The sequence below is a fragment of the Dromaius novaehollandiae genome, chromosome 1 (genome assembly GCF_036370855.1).
Source record: "Dromaius novaehollandiae isolate bDroNov1 chromosome 1, bDroNov1.hap1, whole genome shotgun sequence".
Taxonomy (NCBI): Eukaryota; Metazoa; Chordata; class Aves; order Casuariiformes; family Dromaiidae; genus Dromaius; species Dromaius novaehollandiae.
Genome location: NC_088098.1, coordinates 192,895,008 through 192,915,798, shown reverse-complemented (window position 1 = coordinate 192,915,798; position 20,791 = coordinate 192,895,008). Strand labels below are relative to the sequence as shown.

At 35.7% G+C, this 20,791-nt stretch overlaps 1 protein-coding gene across 4 annotated transcripts in view; it reads left to right on the top strand.

Moving 5' to 3' along the window:
• Positions 1-20,791, top strand: part of NBEA (neurobeachin) — a 533,052-nt gene that overhangs the window by 486,842 nt on the left and 25,419 nt on the right. For all 4 annotated transcript variants that reach the window (XM_064504927.1, XM_064504930.1, XM_064504928.1 and 1 more), the window contains one exon: positions 19,290-19,379. In XM_064504927.1, the coding sequence (XP_064360997.1) occupies positions 19,290-19,379 (90 nt within the window). The remainder of the gene's footprint in view (positions 1-19,289; positions 19,380-20,791) is intronic.

The following is a 20,791-nucleotide window of genomic DNA, read 5'->3' as shown; positions in this document are numbered from 1 at the left end:
GAGATGTGAATCTACAAATTTTAGAAAGATATGCGTTCTAAAAAGCATTTGTATTCAGCTAGATTTTGGGTTTTGTCTTGTTTTTTTCAGTAGTGCATTTTGTGCATCTTTCTACTTTTTATGCCTTATCAGGGGCAGAAGAACTAAAAAAAATCAGACCAGTAGATTGTTATGGCTGGATCTTCACAACATGCACTATAAAGCTTATATTTTGTAAACAGTTAGTACTTCCTTGTTTTTGAGAATGAAATGAATTGCATTGATGCCAATGACTCAAAAGTTTAATGTTAACATCTACATAATTGTTTTCTGGATTGAAAGACTCTCAGATGGAGAAGAGTCAATAAGGTACAAAACTGTTTACACAAAGGAACGATGTTTTCTAAAGTATAAAACAGGTGTCAAGAACCATGAATATAAGGGATTTGCATGGCTTAAGGGCCTGATTTGCATGGGCAGACTCCTATGTCTTGACTTTAAGGGTCTGCTCCCACAGGGCAGCTTGTAGGATTGAGGCCTATCTGTCTATCTGTGCACCTTATTTAACGTCTTATGACATGATGAGACTCTTCAGGTCTCCTGTGGCTCTACTTACATGCACAACTTGTCATCAGAAATTTCAAGAAATTTGTGGAGATGTTTTTGTTCACTCACTTGTACATTTAGCCCATACCCTGTCAGTCAGTAGCATATAAACCTCTTCTTATGCTTTTATTTGAACTGTATAAAATTCTAAAAGCACAATTTTATCTTCACTTCCACTAGTTAGATAAATAAAATTCATTTTTAGTGATGAGAAGACCAAATGTGTAGTAAAAAATGGGTCCTCTTAATTTTTGTTATAGAGAGATTTCTAAAATTGTATGTTTGTATATAGAAATAATATGCTTTTTTTCTCCTCCAAGAGAGTTCAAACATTGGTGGTCTGTGGTTTGGTATAAACAGATTTAAAAAAATGCTTTTAAATCATTTTTAATCAGAACTCTCAGCATGGTTGTGTATACATAGGCAGATTTAGTGCCTTTTTCATTTCTCTGAACTCTGTTTATGAAACTAGCAGACATTCTCTGGCCAGTAGTGAAGCTTTTGACATCTAGATGATCTAGAAGATCAGGTATTTGGATGTCATGTTTCCATTATAGTCTGTTCTATTTAGTCTGTTTTGTTTGCATAATTTTTCATTGTTTTTTTTTGTTGCTTGTACTAGATATTCCAGAGAATAAATTATAAGCAAAAAGAAAAAAAAAATAACCTATGAAGACCACTTAGAAATGCAGAAATGTCAATATAGACACACCAGCAGCTTTAAAAATAATGATTACAATTGTTCGGTATGTTTTACAGTGGTAGGTGTTGGTGCCTGGCATTTTAACTGGGAAACACTGTAACTTAAAATGAATTGAGATTTGCAATTGTCCAGGAAATCTTATATCTCAATATCAAAATACTCTTGATACTTATTTTCTAAGTAGACTGAAACATATATTGGATGTTCTCAATAAATGATTATAAGCAAATCAATGCAACTTTATCAGTAGCAGCCACTATCAGACCAATGAAGTCAAATAAACTGGTAGCCTCCTCAAACTGTGGCCATAATTTCATACTGAGCTGAGTCCCAGTAGAACCTGTCAGATGAAATAAGGCTCCAACGCTTACTGAAACACATCATTTAAAAATGCAGTTCCCAGTGGCCTATTCACACTAATCCATGGCCTTTTCACTTCCACCCATTCCTTGAACACCTCACTTAAACACAGAGGAACAGAGGAATATATTGTTCTTAGCTTTCTGTTTAGAGTGGTGTTAGAGTAACTGCAGTAGCTATCTGTCTGAAACAAAAATAGATTCAATGGTGGGATAGTTCATCCCTCCCATTAGTTACTTCTTTCTCACGTGCACAGGCTGCGCAGGGAGCCCCTTAAGAATTATCATCCATCTAACACTGGAAAAATGTCCTGTGCATTTTCTTTTTGAACTATTCAGTATAAGAGAATCTCTCTGGCCTCCTAAGAAGTTATCCTTTCATTTTCTATTTTGCAATTTCCCAAAGGGTAAAACTGGAATGCTGCAATAGCATTATATTTTAGGTTACCAGAGTGTATAAAATCAGATGTTTCTGTCCCTGTAATAGGTCTTTGGGAACTTAAGAGCTGTATTAGATGGATATACTGATACATCCAAATATACTGATTTCATTTAAACATACTGATTTTGAGATTTCAAAAACTTTGTGATTTTTTGATGCCACAAAATATGTAATCACCTTAATATATTTCAAATAGTGATGAGATCAGAATGCAAGTCTTGCTGTACAGAATGTCTAAACATAAATTTGTTTAGGTCATTTCTGATCAGAAATTTGGAAGCTCTTCAATTCTATCACTTCTAGTGGCTTCTTATTCTGTACATTCCAAAATTGTTTTCATATTATAATAGGGAGGAGAAAAAATATGTAGCAAAGGATAAATATTTTTCAGCCCCCATATTAATTATTCTTTTATTTTTCATTGCCACCTTTTGTATTTTCTCATTTGTAAATTAGTCATTTTTTGAAGAAAAAGCAGTCAGGTGAAAACTCAAATTCAAAGAACACCTTAAGGATATTGATTCATTCTTACTTGACAGGTGAAATCATGGTTGCAGCACTAACCACAGCAATTACAGCATTAAAATGTCAAGAAATTAGAGGTCAGAATAACAGATAATTTTCTTCCTTTTGTCAGATTAAAAATTGACATTCTTTGACAGCAGAGGATCTCTGGTTGAGAAAATTATGACAGCTTAACTCGTCTCGCACTTGTAAAGCAGTAATTGATAATGAACTTTACCATGACAGTCTTCTCCTGTGGAGAAACATGACAGAACATCCCTGGTACAAAGCCTGTATCTCTTTTTAATATGTAAACAGTAGTTACGTTGGACATCAGATGTTATTTGGAATTGTCTTTACTGTTAGTTTACATCATAATCCAAATCCTTTCCTCTACACAAATTCAGCTGACTTCAGAGGGTTGAAGCTAAGAATGCAGATGTATAAAGACCAGTATCTGAAACATGGTCTGTTATGATGCTCCTGTGTTATTAGTCCGTTTCTTTAGGAAAATATAATTCCATACACTGATCAATAGAAACTCTTCGGGCTTAATTCCCCCGAAGTGACTAGAGATTTTAGGGGCCTCTTTCTTCCCAATTTCTGCTTATCCAACTTAAAATCCCTGGGAGAATGTTGGGCTTTCTGCAATTGCCAAGCATCCAGACACCTCAAAATCCAGACACTCAAAGTTAATAAATAGTCTTTTTTATGTTAAGAACTTGTTTTTGCATGATGCAGAGTGTTGTGGCTGAAGAGAGAACAGCATCGTTGTATAGCTTGTTGGAAAACCAACAAAAGAGCTAAAATTATTTTTAGTACTGCCTTGTAGATTAGGCTGAAAATAATTAACTGGGAATGTTGGAACATTCAGTTAGGCTATAATAAGTTAATCACATGGACTATCAAAAGCACATTTTGTGTTGAGCCTCAGAGAAAAGTAATATTTCAGGTTCTCTGTAGTTTAAAATTATTGCTGGTTCTCTGTCCGCTTTTTTTAGATGTTCAACTTGTTTGTGATAAGAAATGTTTTAAAAAACCAAGTGGCACATTATATTACACAGTTACTGGTTTGCACTGTACCTCAGGCTAACTTTTTTTGTTCTCCTTGTGCTCGCTCTTGGTTGCAAATCCAGGGGGGCTGTGCGGAACAGTGGCTCTGCTGCGCGTGTGCTGCCCATTCCGCTGCAGCTTGCGTCCCCTCCGTTCCAACAGGAATTGTCAGTGTGCAGAAAAGCAAGCCGGTATGAAGCTACTGGGTGCAGATATTTGTTCTGAACGGCCACCTGTCAAAATACCTGAGCGTGCTTGCAACTCACACAGCAAATTGAAAAATGATTAAAATTGCTAGTGTTTGACAGTCAGGTGCTGTGCCCATAAAGTAATCCTAGTAGGATGCTTTTGCTGGCAGCAAACAAAGCATATGGCCTGTGCAATATTTATTTTTTTGGTGGAGACTTGATATTTAGCATATTTAAATGATTTGAGAAGTCATAATGATGTGGTAGTCTTGCAGTGCTTTCAGTTACCCTCATTTCTGGGTTTTATTTTTCCTATTATATTTTCTTCTGTTATCTCTTTCTTTGATCTGACAGGAATAACAAAGCATCTCTCTGGATCTGCTATAGTGACATATGCCCACAGGAAGCAGAGTAGATCACATCAGTTTTCACTTCTTTTTTTTTCCTTTTTTTTCTTTTATTTTTTTTCTCCCCCTTCTTGCTGAAACACTCTTTGCTACTACAGAGGGCTGACATGATAGGGCTGTCAAGACCCAGCAAGATAGATATATCTTTAACAAAGGGAGCTGAAATGCTAGCCTTTCCCTGGTGGCTGAACCTGGAAAATTTATGAGGAAAAAATTAACATGCTATCCTAATAGCACTATATAACACTTTCAAGGTAATGCAAGCCCTTGCGACCATGTGCTTGTTCTTGCTCTTGCTCGGAGTTATTCCTTATTTATTCTTATTTCATTTTTAACTTGTTAGATCTTTTTTTTTTCTGTGCTCTGTTTCTTTGATGTGACAAGAATATCAAAACCACTCCTATGGATCTGCTTGATTGAATTGTACCCACAGCACTGGCCACTTACACGTTCGGTTGTGCTTAATTGCCTCCATACAAGGGATGGTCTTAGATTCCCCTCTAGGAATGGTCATTGTTAGACATGGATATGGATAGTTGTGAAATAACTAGGAAACTGCGAGTAGTATTGGTATCCTCTTCTTTCTAAATTAATTTAAGTAATCTGTACAGCAAAAAGAGTTATTCAAGAAAAAGCCTTAATCAAAATGGAAATTATTTGCTTATATGATCAGAATGGAAATTATTTGCTTATATGCTAAAGGCTTTTTTCTTCTTTGAGAAATGTATACACGGATTCTGTTGATTTTTGTCAAGAGCTCTACATCTCCTTCACTGCTAAATGTTTTCCAGGCATACAAAACAGAGTTTTTTATTTTTTCTGAATTTATATCCAGTTCTTTAGAAAAATACCTCAATTAGTTTACAGTGTTTTTGTTTGCCTGTGAGTATATTCTGTATGTGTGAAGAGATTATCAGCAGAAAACTAAACAGATTCTTACATTTCACTCTGGGAGTGTCTGTGTGTATAATCAATTTTATATCTTTCCAGACTGAGTTTGGGAGCTCAGTCTCCTCTCCTGTTAATGGAAAGTGAAGAGTCTTTATTTGCGGTTGCTGTGTTTTGATAGCTCTCTGTAGATCAAGAAGGGAATTATGGGGATTTTTTGAGGGTAAGATGCTCATTTCTGTACATAAAAATTGTTACGGAGGGCAGTGAATACAGAAGGAGACACTTTAAATGAGAATATTCAATACGGAGTTAGAATAAATTGCATCAGGTCAGTTATCACACAGTAATTGCTGAATATATAGGCTTTTATTTTGAAATTTTGAAATTAATGTGGGCTATTTTGCTTGTCCTCATTCAGGGGAAAGGGCATTCTGAAGGTGTTTGCTGTGGAATAGCTGAAACATTTTACCTATGCCTCCTGTTTTACTACAAAATAACTTTCCGTGAGCCCCTACCCTAAGTAATACAAGCTATTTGTGACAAGGAATCAGAAATCATAATCTGGTGCATAGAAGTCAAGACGAAAACCATCCTTATAGCATTGTTAAAAACTAAGTACAAAGTTAAAATCTGTTAAAATCTAACTACAGTTAGATTAATGATTGACCATATTATCTCCAGTTAATTAATGCATTAGAGGTTGTCAGGTAGAAAATAGGGAATATTTTAATGAATAGAAGTGCTGATCTGGTTTTGTATAGTTCCTGGATCATGCTATTATATGTTTATAAGAATTCAGAATCTTTAGATAGTCACAGAAATCCACCGTTCCCAGAAGTTTAACAAATTGTGGCTCACAGGTGGTTTTTTGTTTGATTCAAAATGGCATACAAGAAGGTGTGAGATTTACTTATTATTTTGGATATTTGTGATTAAAAAGTTTGCCATCCAGACAGACCTAAGCACTGCCACATGACATATATGACCAACTGTGAAGAACTGCAGATAACTTATTTAGCTGGCAAGTCTTCATCCAACCTATTTGATAAATATTTCAGATAATTAATTCATCAAAGGAATACTAGGATGAGTTTGTGAATGATTCATAGCCCAGAGGATGTCTCAATCTACTCTGAGTGTTATTTGGAATAAATTGTTTGACCAGTTCTCATATACGTGTTAGATACTTCATATACATTTTTGACAGAACAATCTGGAGTCTTACCCAAAGTGAGTTTAATATTTTGACCATATAAAAAGCTCATCATTAACCACAACCACTCTTTTTTATTGCAAAAATATGAAAAATATGTCTTGTATATGAACATTTCTTCTTTAGTGTCTCTTTATTTTGCTTTTCTCCATATGGCTGACAGGTACTAGTCACTGGTTTTTGAAAACAGCAAGAAGCATTTTAACATGCACTTAAAGTAATATTTTGTGTGAGTGAGAGGGAGATGGAGTGAAAATTACTGCTGCTGATTGTAACAGAAATAGCTGGAAGGGGCTTCTTTTTTTCCTATTAGCACAGATTTCACTTATATTACATTGTCATTACCTCAGCATAAATTAACTATTATTCAAAACATTTCACATACTCCATTTTATTGGAACAGATATTACGCAGTATAAGTATCTAGTCATTCGGTTAGAAAGATGCAAAACTGAGCTTTCTAAATGTTTTAAACATATTGATAATGTGCCTCTTTAATGCCATGTTGAAGCCTGTGTACAGTATATCTATATTATTGTTTTCAATTTATGTCAAGAGCAAAGTGAAGTTTTGAAGAATGTGTTCTGGGAAATAATCCAAACATAATTATTTCTTCATAAGCTAAACTCTCTGAAAATAACTGAGGACATTTATTTTAAAGCTAGCAGTATAACCTATTTCCAAAAATGAAATTCACTTCACAAATGCCGTATGTGACTCACCTCTCCTTATGTATGTTTTGCCTGCTGCCCTGTCAGTCCCTTTTCAGCTTTTAGTTTTGAAGGTTTGCCTGTTTCCTGAGATAGTTCGTGTGTCCTGCAGCGGATAAATTGAAGGCTGGCAGATGTTTGGAGCCTCATCATTACCACTAAATTTGTAGTAAAGAGTATGTGCTTTGCGAATCTCTGAGCACCTTCCTAGGATGGCTACAAGCCAGAGGATTTGGGAGAGCAAAGAGATAATCCAGCATTTCCTTTTCATTCAGTATACCTACAGTAATTATTCATAAGGCAAGAAGTTGTATCTTCATTACAGGTTTTGTCACAAGATTGAGAGGAAAAAAAAAGACAAACTCTAATTAAAGATCATCACATTCTTAACCTAATGCATTTTATTTCATTAGCAAGGAAAGGTTTTACCTGTGATTTGTGCTATCATTTTTTGACAATCAGGCAGAAGTTGAACACAAGCTCACACTTTAATTTTTTTATAATTTTGTATTTATAAAACAAGTAAAGAATAAATTACGGATATTATATACTTCAATTTACTGAGTCCGTTCTGCATTCCAAACTAAAAAATGTTTTCAGCGATCATGTTTTATTTCAGTAATGAACCAGAAGAAAAAAGGTCACAGCTAAAATACATTCTTTAATGATTAAGTACCCTTTCCTCTTTTATTACTGCAAGATTTCAGAAGGCCTGTTCTGTCATTTGCTTCTCTGTTTTCCTGCTTTTCTTTTGTTTTTTCCTACAGGGTATGTTCTTAATTGTAAAATAAGTTGAAATAAATATGGTATGTATTTTCTCTGTCGTGGCTTTTTGAAACATGTGCAAGTTATCCTTCTTCTGGCAGTAGAGATTACTCATTAGTATAGCTATTAGTAATATATATTTTCCAGTAAAATAATAATCCCTAGACCTGATTCGATACCTTTTTTTTTTCCTACATCAGAAGACTGCAGTGTCCCAGTAGTTCAAAAGATTACTTGCTTATGCTTATCTGAACTGTTGTCAACTACTGGCCAAACTGCCATGAGATACGAACAGTCGCTAATAGACCCTCTTTCTCTCACGTTTTGGCTGAACATCCTCTTGAACACTGTGCGCTATTCTATACGCTGTTTTACTAGAAAGTTTCACAAGTTTGGAAAAGAGCATTCTAGTGAGAACGAGAGGTCAGAGGATGAGATATGAATGAGAGGACAGAGAAGACTGATTTATGAGCAGAATTTCAAGAGCTGACAAGAAATAATGGAGTGAAAGGGGACATGTAGCAGAAATCCAGGAATATGGAGGGTTGCTCATGCCAACTGAGATAGGGAAATTACTTGGACTGGTACCAGATTAACTAGCAGTTGCAGGATCAGATTCAGAAAGGAAAATATAGGCTTAATGTCAGGAGAAGTTTCCTATAGTCTATGTGCTGTTAGACTGTATAAATCTCTTAAGAGAACTCTTAAAAGCCTCATTGCATGGGTCATTTCAAACTAGAATGGGAAAACATGCAAAAATACATTGTCAAGAAGACTGTGCACTTTAAAGCAGATAGAAAAACTGAGACTTTTCCATCTGTATCTTTTATTCTGTGTTCTATTAAGAAAATAGCCATGAGCATAACATGAACACAGCTACTTTGACAGTAGTTCTGCATCAATCTGTGCCCATTATTTTTACATTAACTTCCATCATAAGTCATAGCATCTTTTTTATTTCGGGGTTATCTTTATCATTTGTTAGATTTTGATAAATTAATAGTTTCTGTAGGAATTTGTTTTAAAGAATGGTATATGATGGCTGGAAAATTTTCAGTAGCGTCAGGTTAGCATTTTAAAGTTCTTTACTGTTCAATTCGCTCTGCTGGAAATTTGAATATTTGGTCCTCTGCTGACTTAAGTAGACTAAGTCATTAATTAGGTGAAGCAAATGCAGTCAGTGGTATGTGCTGAGCGGCATGTATAGATTAATATCCAGAGCCATAGTTTACTGTACTTCCTGCAACCAAAGCAAATTGTGTGTAATTTAAACCAAGTGATAGTAATTAAAGAGTAGCCTAAATATTCACCTTCTTCCTTTTTTATTTCTTATATTGCCAATTTTTGTCAGAATTTTGCATAAGGTATATAAATGTGTAATAGTTTTACACAATAAAAAACAAAGCTTATTAATGCAAATGTATGAGAATTTCCTAAGATAGAAAAAAGACAGTGTTCAGGAGGGAAATGTAGACCAAAGAGAAGAAGACAAATTGGACTAAGGAAATAATGTGAGGCATTTTTTTAAAAAAAGAGAAAGATTCAGTTGATGGACAGAAAGATAAGAAAAGAGGTGGAGGGTTATAAGAACTTTTATGTTTTAAAAAGTCATTCCCTTCCCAAATAAACTTGTCATGCAGAGACTTTACATTTATGGTTGATTTTAAAGTATTTAACTGTGAATTTTTAAAGCTCACAATTCAGCTTTTAAAATAAAAAGCATAGTTAAAACCAGCTGTAAGCATGTACTGCTAAAGCTCTTAGGCACCAAGAAAAAAATAATAATTAGAAAAGAATGGGCGAAGTTTCAAAGTTTCAATGAAACCTCCTGCTGATATTACTGTTGCATTTTTATGGATAGGATGCCTATGCTGAAAGGCCTCTGTGCTCCTAAAAATGACAATTAAAAACATATATGGTGTCTTAAAGAAAACCAAAGGCAAAAGGAGCTAATAAATAGTATTATACCTTATGTGGCCCCCAACAGATTCTCCCCTCTAATAGCATACAGTAAAATTTCACTAATGTGCAAGAAGCAGAGCCCTATTCAGATGACGTCAGCCTCATTGAAAACCATGGGAAGTCGCCCAATGCTACTTCCTTGGCTCCACTCCCAATTATTCCCTAAAGCACTTAAAGAGTCTATGGTGCTTGTTTTTTATGCTCAGCCCAGCTAGTTCTTCCCTTTGTTCCGACAGCCGTTCAGATAACAGCAAAGCCGGGCTCTTTCGGCTTCTCTGACCTTTTGGCATTTGGTCATGCGGATTGAAAGTCAGGGAGTCCTTCAGAGGTATTCAGTCTCTCCCAGTTCTCTCAGAAATACCACTGCCTTTTCCCGCTGAATGCACTGGATGGTCGATAGCTGTGAATAGAGGTAAGGTTGACCACTTCAGCTTTCCAAACGGGGCTGCAGAATAAGGACAAGGACACTCAGTTTGCTGGGTTTGTCCAGGTGAGCGGTTGTTCCATGTCTCTTTCCCCAGGAGTTCTTCATGAGCAGTAGATGCTTATTCTTTGCTCTGTCTCAACGGAGAGGAAAAACAACAAAAGATTTTCAGAGTACCCTTACTATTTTATAGCATTTCTACTCCTGGACAGTATCTGGAGCTTTATGTTTGTAGGAATGTAAAGGTATGATAATGACATTGTCCTCACTGCGGCAGAATGAGTAGCTTCTGCTTTCAACTCAGGGTTCTGGTCAATATAAATAATAATCACTGATGCTTCAGTTTGAAAAGAGTTTTAAAATTATTTTTAAATAAAAAGAAAAGCAAAAATATCTCTAATTTTCGCTCAGAATAATGCCCTGCATGTGTTTAACTGAACAAGCCAGAGTGAACGACTTCTCTTCCTGTCTGAAGAAAAGAAATAAGAATGAGGGATGAAGACCAGGGTGGGGGGGGAATGGAGTTGCATGGGAGGATGGGCATTTACACAACTCTTGTCTTCTTGTGGGGAGAGAGAGAAAGGGGGAGAGACAGGCCAAGGCACAGTAGGAGCATGAGAATCCAGGTGAACGAGATGGGAGAACTGGACAGAAAGGACATCTGGAGCTCTCGACATAGAGGAGGAGGAAGGGAAAGGGCTAGGAAGGCTTGGGAACCTCGTAGAAGCAGTGAAGGAATTGCCATTGGAACAGAAAGCTCTTGGTATGGTCGTTAATACAGAGAAACGACATTTGTAGTTTTCCAGAGCTTTATGGGACTTCTTAAGCGTGACTTTTTTCATTAGTGTATTCATTGTGATGTTATATAATATAATCTAATTAGGAATTTCTATACGGAAAGGGCTTTTCTTAAAAAATACTTCTGACTGTAAAATTTAGCAGGTTTCTAAATGCAGTAAGTGCTATTTTGAAAAATACTATAGGCAATTTTTAGCCTAGCACAACTGAAACTTCAGGCTTTCTGGCTGTTCCTCACTGCCTTTCACATGTGGAAGCAATTGTAGCATCCCAGACAGCAGCAGTGTTTTTTTAGAATGCCTGTAAATTTTAGTGACTGCCAACTAAGGGATGCTAATGACAGTTTTCATATAATTTTTTCTTCCTTTTCTTCCTCCTTTTTAGACTTTGGAAGTCTTCAGTGGTTCTAGTCAAAAGAGAAGCTACATTTAAAAATTCAGATTTTTTTTCCTCCTTTTATGTATGTAGTTATTCAAGCAAATGTAATAGATGTCTCTCTGCTTTAGAAAAGCCTTAAAAATAATCTTTCATTATTGGAGAAAATGCATTTTGATTCCTAGAAGCCTTTTCAATAAAGAATTTTGATGTCACAAATTTCCTCAGTTTTAACAAAATTAATTTTCCATCCCAAAGATCTAAAAACATTAATTAATATTTCAGCACCCTGGATTGTATTTCTCATGCAAAACAGAAAAATAAATTAGTTAGAAGAGGACATAACGGAGAGAAATGGGAATGCTTGACTTAAGAGCAAAATCTTGTAGGCAGAAGTGGCAAAAAGTGAGAGGTATGATGAACGTAAGACTCCAGTGGTAGAAAAAAAATAAATAAAAGAGATGATGCAGGTGAGGATAGCTTTGCAGGAAGTTTTGGTAGTAACAGTAAGAACTTGAATTTCATGGAACTTGAAACAGGAGACAAACTAAGGAAGAAGGAAGCTGTTTGGGCAGAATAGAAGATAATGTTCTGAGCAAGATCTTTTAAAGAACTAAGAGCGATGTACTAACAGGACTTCTGCAACAGGAGGCACATTGAGACAAACAAGGTTTGGTTTGGTTTGCAAATATACTAGATAGGACACATCTGCAGTTCTGGATGTTGTGATGTTTTGATTACCATCACATAAAGGAGTACTATAGAGGAGTAATATCAACAAATTCTATGTTGCAGGTCTACATTTTTGTAATTTGCACTGCAGAATCAAGATGTCAAGGAGAAGCTGGTTCCGTGGATTTAAACACCAGATGGGAAATATCTTGTAGATTGGCCTTTCACCCAACAAATCACATAGAGCTTTTGTCCATGTAGCCTTTTGAATGTAACTATAAGTGTTGGTGCCTGAATAATGAAAAGAGGTATTGAAGTGCTTCCGGACATGGGCACAGTTGGGTGATGAGAAGTGATTTCAGTCAATCACCTCAAATATTTATCATCCAATAAAAAGACCCCAACAATTACAATATTTTTTAAAGTAGTGAGGGATTGTCTTCAGAAAAGATAAAATTGCTCACCAGATTGAGAGGAATCCATGTTTCTCAGGTTGTCTGTTATGGAAAGGCTATGCCTATGTCTAATAGGAAAATGATTTCAGGGCAATTATCAGTCATCTAAAATTAAAAAGTTCTGATAGACCAAGCTTCAAAATCTTAACTGTTCTTGACATGAAGTTACATATTTAAGGAATTATTATATCATGCTATTACATATCTCACAAAAGTAACTTAGCAGTAAAATCTTTTCTAATGTATTGTACTCAGCAACTTAATGATCAAAGAACACAACGTTTTCTTTTATAAATTTAATACAGATTTGGGGGGATGATGACAGAGCAATGATTTCATTTGGCATGACCTCAATGAACACACAAGAGTTTCAGTAAATGTTACCAGTCTGTATGGGACAGGAATTATTACAAACATCAGCATAAGAAATACAATAGTTCAACTGAAGAAAATAATGACATAAAATTAGAACAGTAAGACAATTCTTTGTATAAAAGACAAGAAAAAGTTTGAATGGAATCATAAACAAAGCTGTGCATGACTTTATTCAGTTCCAGCCTATGTTCAGAGTTTTGCATAGCAGTGACTCCACAAGCAATGGGATTCTTTCTGTCTGCCTTGCATACAGTCAATCAGCAGGGAAGCAAATATACCAAAATTGCCATGGGCTGAGAACAAAGCCCATACTTTTAAAAATTATCACCACTAACTATAAAAAGAAAGTGATGAACTGAGCAGTGTGGGCTGAGGAGCCCCTATAACAGGGCAGACCTGCCCAACTAAGCCTGCACAGGCTGTGGGATAGCCATCTTTATATTATTTTTGCTTTACCTTCTCTGTGAGATATATTGAATTCATTTCCTGTTTTCAGCATCTTTAACTAAATGCATGCTTTAGGATTAAGCCGGCAGAGTGTTTAAAAGATTTTTACATTATGGACTATCAGGGACAAGAATGGGAGAACTATAAGGGGAAGAAGAAAGAACTAGGTATCACAATTAGGTAATTTTATAACATAAATAAATAAAGCTTAATACAGTACATGTGAAAGCCAACAGGCAGCATCCGGGAGACAAATAAGATCACTGATGTGATACACACCTGATAAGAGTGGGAGATCTTAACCTTGACATTCTCCTTCCTCTTGTAGTACTACTTCCTTTCATAAGGGAATGAGAAAAATATTCAGGGGTGGACTTGGAGGAGGCTGAAGGTCAGCTCTGAGCTATTGGTCTTCTGATGGCAGACCATTTAATTGTACACTGGATCCAGAGAGATACCTCCTGTGAGAGGAAGGAGCTTAAGATTGCCCCTCTCTATTGTTAAATTAATAAAGTAGTGACCTGCAGAGAAAATCCATTTCTGTGCCCATTTTTCAGTCCCTTGAGTATCCTGATTAAATAACCGACTGTATCAAAGCCTCCAGACTAGTTGAGTCATTGCTTGTCTTTAAGCTACAGCACTTCTTTCCTCCAAACATACGATAATAAAATGGAAATCAATATTCTTAACCTAACTTATCAAAAGTCCTGAAAATATTGATGCCATTTAACAGCTGTAGATGCAAATAAAAAAGCAATATCTCACACCATTAGAACAAAACAATATCATTTTCAAGCTGCTTATGCTACCCACCAAAGGGCTGTCAGTCATGTTTGTTCTGAAGAAGGCAGTGCTGGGGGCTGTTAAGCGTGCTGGCTGCCTGTGCAGGAGAGCACATTAAGAACTCCTGTATTCACTTGAATACAGAAATGAAATAAACCTTCACGGAAGGCAGATTTGAATGAATATCACTGTGTTGCATATTTCTGAAATGTAGGTGGGCTCTGGTTCTTCACTGGGCTCCATCCCCACACGCGGGAGACAAGGGATTGTAGAAAAACCTGACTGTGGTATACTACAGGAGCAAATAGATCTTAAAGGGCAAAATTGCTGATTACACACCAGTGTTATGGGAATTAGCAGCTAAAAGACTGGAGATAACAATGACAATATAACAATAAAAAGAAACCCAGGTCATATATATTTTAGAAAGTTTAACTTATTATGGCAGTAGTCAGTGAAGATAAATAAAACAAAGCCATGCATCGAGGTAAAAACATTTACATAAAAGTAAAAACATTGTCTTATTATCTCTAATGCAGTCCATTTTCAGAAATCCCTTTCTTCCCTGCCTGACACAAAGCACAAGTATTCATGTTTTTATGTTTCTTGTGTTACGTAGTCTTCACGTGTTTCTCTAAGCAAAGAAGCAGTTTCCAAATGCGATAGACTGTGAATTTCTTCCTCTGTGATTTTACCTGCATCTCTAAAGAACTAGCAAAAGAAAGAATATGTTAAAAGTAAACTGTTTCATGGCTTATACCTTTAGCAAAGGTATACCAAAGAGCAAAAGAAACCTTCACTTTTGTTGTGTTTCAGATGAGTCAATTTTAGCATTTTCATTTAGATTAGGACTGTGCTTCTGAAGTGAATCTGCCCTCATCCCTGTTTGCCATGCTTTGTTTCCCACTGCAGAGCAGTTTCAGAGCATGTGAACTGGCTTCTAAGCTAACTAAATAAGAAAGTGTGTTGCAGAGGTGCAGCTAATGTAGCTCGGTCACTGATGGGCATGCAGCCCACAGACCACGCTAGAGCCAGCCTGGGGGGAAGCCCTGAAATTTATATAGTTTCAGTATGGGTTTCTCAGGGGCAGCTCTTCTGCTCTGGAGGTCTGCTCCTGTTGGGTTGCACTGCTTGCTGTTGGAAACGCTGGTTCTGAGCATTAAGAAATAGCTTTCTTCTCAAGCCTAAAGAAACAGATTACTTACATTACTTAATGGCTGGCTTGATTTGTGTTTCTTTCAATCTATTGAAAAACAGAAAAGAAATAATTTGGTAGACTGCCTTATGAGCGAAGCAGACACATTTGACTGTTCTTCAGGAAGCTGACACTAAGGACTGATCCTACAGGTTGCAGAGGAGCATCCCAGCATCCTTGTGAATGTGCAGTCTGCCTTTAAGCAGAACAGGTGGAACCCAAGAATTTACTGCCTTTGAGCAAAATTTATTGTATTTAGGGTATCACTTACTGTAGCTAAGATCAGTGTCATTCATAAGACTGTATGATTTTATGTATTTATTATATAAAATACATATAAACATATAATACAAACCTCTGCATGCTATTTTTAAATGGCCGATATTAAGCGCTATGAAGCTGTATTTTTCTTTATTGCATAAATGAGGATATTTGAGATGAATGCATTTTAAACTTTGACTTGCCAGCAAGTTAACAGATCTTTTTCTTTCCTTATTCTGCCCTATCATTATCAAGTAATACGCTAAAACTCATTTTATCTTTCTGCAACACATGATCATATCCTAACAAATACTCCCTGAAGTGTCTGGAGTACAAATCTCATTTTATGTATAGTAAAAACAGTAGGGAATCTCAAATCAGCCCACTAAATAGCTTTTTTGCAACACCTTATTAAGAAAGTGAAAACTAATATAATTGCCATTTTGCTGTTCCAAAAGCATTAAATCTGGCAGCTACTGCTTTCCAGGCTTATATTGTTTCTACACGAAGGGCATTTGAAGGTGAAATAAGAATAAATTTTATTAAAATAGATATTAAATTGTCTAGAATGTGTGTTTCAGGGAGTGCTGTAGCACTTTGCACAGAGTACTCAAGCTTTGATGAGAGAAAAGGAATTGATAATTGGAAATTTTTAAGACCATCACATAAATCTAAAGTTTGATGATATGCAGTTCAGGAAAGAATGTGGTGTACATTTACCCATTTTCAGATTGATTTCACATGCAGCAAAAGTCCCCTTATAAACAAATCGGTGTATTACATTATTATTCACATGTCTGTTCTGTACCTGCTTTTCATTTTGTGTCAAGTGATCTGATAGGGCACAACATTGGGAACACCCTTGGGCCAGTCACTGTATCTCTGTATGCTTTTGTTTATCTCCCCTGTAAGTTTGACAGGGTTTTTTATCCTTTGTAAGTATTTTGAGATCTAGAGAAAAATAATAGTTGTAGTGCACAGCTGTGGTGTTGTGCAAACTCTGCTCTCAGTGCAGTAGTCAAATGGTATTGCAGGTATTTTTATGAATATTTTTTCATGTTGTCCAGTTTCCTTAAAACCTCCAAGAGTTGTCATTTTTACAAATGGTAGCTTTGGAAGAAAAAGTTAATACTACTAATCATAGAGAGGTTGGGGGTAGGAGAGTTGGCTTTGTAAGTGTATGCCAGGAAAAATATTAAATATTCCCTGAGTATCAAGTTCTTGATTCTGCATTTGTTTTGATTATGGAAGAACTTAGCATTAACTAAAATGTTTTAAAATGTGAGCACATAAAGTATGTAGGTGAGTATTTACCAGGACATCTTCAGGTGTAAAGTAACAGTTCCTTTTGACAGTTATGTTTTAAGTGTCCATTCCTCCTCATCTAAAAAAATTGTGCTGGTTTCTAATAGTATTCTGCTTCTCTCTCTCAACTCTTGTTACTGTCATAAATCACCCTGAATTGGGAGGCAAAGCCAGTGAAGTTTATGTGTGCAGAATTTATAGCCAAACAATCAGGATTTGCCAAGACCGGACAACATGAAAGTATATGTGTAAATTAGAATTGGGCTGCACTTAAAAAAGTGTAATAATTCATTCCAGTGTGCCTGCAAGAAAACAGAAGTATCATTTATGAGAACACTGTAAAGGATGGTAAAGGAAGATCTGGGTTTTTGTTCAGGATTGCTGCCAAATACAATTCACACCCTTATTTCAGCACAGAATTCTTCCAAAAATTAAAGGAATAACCTTGATAATTATTTGGAAAAAAAAAGAGAGATGGAAATTACTTTCCTCAAAATATTATTGCCAGATCTGTGTAGAAGCAGACACCATGCAGTGCCTGATATTGTTGATTTTAGTCTTTGTTATTCTAAAAATCAAATTCACAGACAAGGATAGGTGCCTTCCCTCCCTTCCACCAAGAAAATCAGTTACAGAGTAATGGACATAGTAGAAAATGTTATCTTCAATTTGATTTGAAGTTAATTTTATTTTCTTACATGAATAGACTCTGCATCAGTGAAGGTATCTGTATAGCATGTAAAGCAATGCTATTTACATGCTGTATAAATATAGATATATGCTGTAGGGATGTGTTCACATGTACACACATACACCCACAAAGATAACATGTTGGCTTTGTGTGAAATTACTTTTTGATTTTAAATACAAAATAAAACATGTTTGACCATTTGAGGTGTAAGGGAGATGATGTTAATAAAAACTGAGATGCTCACCAGTTCTCAAGCCACACTGTGGCTTGGAGAATAGAGTCCACTCTGAATTAGTCAACAAGACAGAAATCGCCAAAACCAAAATAATTACATCATCAAATGTGCTAGGGCTACAATCCATGGAAAGTCCTTCAGTGTTTTTAGTGGATTTGATTAAGTTTCTTTTTTTGTCAAATGTTTGTGGTATTCCATTATATACCTGTCAGTCTAGGGCGTCAGAATTGGCAGACATTAGTGACCTGTTAGGAAATGTCTCTGTAACACCTGTTCTTGCATCTATGCTGTGAAGTGGAGGAAAAACACAAATTGCCTTGTAGAAATTACAAAATGCGTAGATTGAAAGAGTTCCTCTGTATCCTAAAGTGTTTATTGTGCCTCTTACTGTTTTATATCTGAAGGAAGTAACAGACTTTTCCAAGATAGTCATGTTTTGTTTTGGTTTTTTCATGTTGGTTGCATGGTAGCAAATTAAAAATTCATAGAACTTACCAAAAAAATATTAAAGGTCAGTAGTGCAGGGTACAGTGTATATACAGTACATAACACATAGTGCATCTCAAAATCTGCCACTTTATTTTTACCTGAATGCTTTATTCTGGATTTTACAAGATGGACTAAAACAGTAACTATCCATTTGAAAGATAAGCAGTGTTCTTAAACAGTATTGTTATTATAAACAGCAATCTTTTGTCAAAGTTTTTGAAACTATATCTTAGAAATAGTTTTGTTTCAATGAACCGTTTGAGTAGTTGAACCATCTCAGTTTATGGGATCCCTATCGAATTACTCTAGCTTTATTCTGAAAGCAGATTTAAATCTTGAAGAACAAATTGAAATTGCTACGTTTTCACTTCAGAATTATGATGCCCAAAAGGCTGTGGAAAAATACAACAAAATAGAGCACAAAATAAATACTCAGTGAATGAATACTACTTAGGTAGATTTTTACAGTAGTCCGGGTGTGCCCTGGCAGGATTCTTTCCTAGCATTTTTCATTTTAACCTGTTAATGGTGTTGTTGAAATAGTAATTATTTTGTTTTTATTATACATTATCCATGAATTTTATTTCTCCCTTTGCTTTTCTTTCCCCTGATTTAAGATTCCAGAGGCTTATTTTATTAGAGATCCTCATACTTTCCTCCTCACAAACAACTTTATTAAGGTATATGTGTACTTTTTAGTGTAAAACACTCTCTCAAGATAGGAACTGCATGTCCTCACAGGTTAACATTTTCATGTGTAACCCCAGTTACTGGAAATAAGAATAGTTAGTTGGTTAACTGAAGCATGCTTGAAAGGAGAAGCAAAGCTTGTCTACAAAATACTAACACTTGGATGAGTCTGCAGCCTGGGAGGAGAGCACCGGGTGAATTTTCTGGACTTTTTTCATGGCTGACTTGGGATATGCTTGCATTGTCACACAGTGTGTTGACCTCTCTCCTTGATGCATATTGCTTATGACAGTCTCTCTCCCTTCCCCGCAGGCCATGGAGGCGCAGATACACAATTTTGGACAGACGCCATCTCAGTTGCTCATTGAGCCCCATCCACCGCGGAGCTCTGCCATGCACCTGGTGAGACATAACTGCTGGCTGGGAATTCATTTCCTCTGAACCTGAGGAGCCTTTATAGGTCATAAAATACCCATTTAAGCAACACTTTTAATGCCCTCCGTTGCCCGTATCGCCGTACTTTCTTCTCTTTGCAGAAATAGCTCACGGTGCTCTAGCAGAGCAAGATGGAAGCTTGAATAGCTTCAGCTTCCTATAATTGTGGCTTTTCCTGTCTACTAGTGTATGAAATGGCACTATCTTCATAACTATACACTTCATAAGTATGTATTTACATTCTTATTTCTGCAAGAAATTTCTTGCAGAAATAGGAATGGCTGCAGGCTTTTCTTACAGTGAACATGTTGTTTTGTTTTGTTTTAAAGGATACATTGTTAGGGATTGATTTATGAACCCTGGGTACTTGACAGAAATGAAGTATTGTAGTTCAAATCATGCTGGAATCCTCCCACCCATTCCCTTGGGAGAATGCAATGTATATTTTTAATTTCAATTTGAACTTCAAAATTCATTCCCAATGCATTCTTTTGTGTGCTTCTTGCAATGAGTTATATTAGACAGCCAGACTGGAAGAGACAGATCTCTATGCCCCTCAGTGCCTTTCATTAAATGCTTAGAACCAGAAATTTTCTCTTAAGTTTTGTAAATCAAGAGTAATACATGCAGTAATTGTAATTATTTTATCTGGCCACAAGGAAATCATTCTATGTAGCTGCACACTGTGGAAATGAGAGTTGATCTGGAAGTGTTAGTTTAGTTATGTTTTTTTAAGTAATGTTAGATGTCAAACATGCATAATATTTATTTTATATTCCTAAGATATAGATAATATATTTAAAGTAGCAATTTAAACTGGTAAAGAAAATGAAAGGATTATTTGTACTTCTAGAAATAATTCAATTTGATATAACAAAGGTTGAAAAAATTATCATTAAAAACAGTACTTTATATAATGCCATTTATGGTAACAGTGTTGTCTGTGTAAAAGTCAGTCACCTGTAGAATCAGCACGCTGAGTTATAGTTACTTATGGACTTCCTAATAAGTGTATGCTTTACATGGAATTAAATTGTCAGTTTATGTTTGGAACTTTTGCATTTCACATCAGAAGTTCATTAAGGAAAATTAAATATCTATGAGTTTTTGAGTCTCTCAAAATTTATTTTTCAGTCATTATACTTTATAACATTTATATTTATGATGTAGATTGACTTTTTTATTTGACTTGTATCTATATTGTACGAATGTTATCTGCTCTAGCATTTTACATTTGGTTATGTATTAATTAATGCTATTTAATGACACATGGTCATTTTGCGCCCTGTAATGATAACCTAGTGGGTCCTTATCATACCCGTTCTCTGCTTATCCTCATGTAATGATCCAATAATAGCGTCTAATTTTGCTCTCCCACA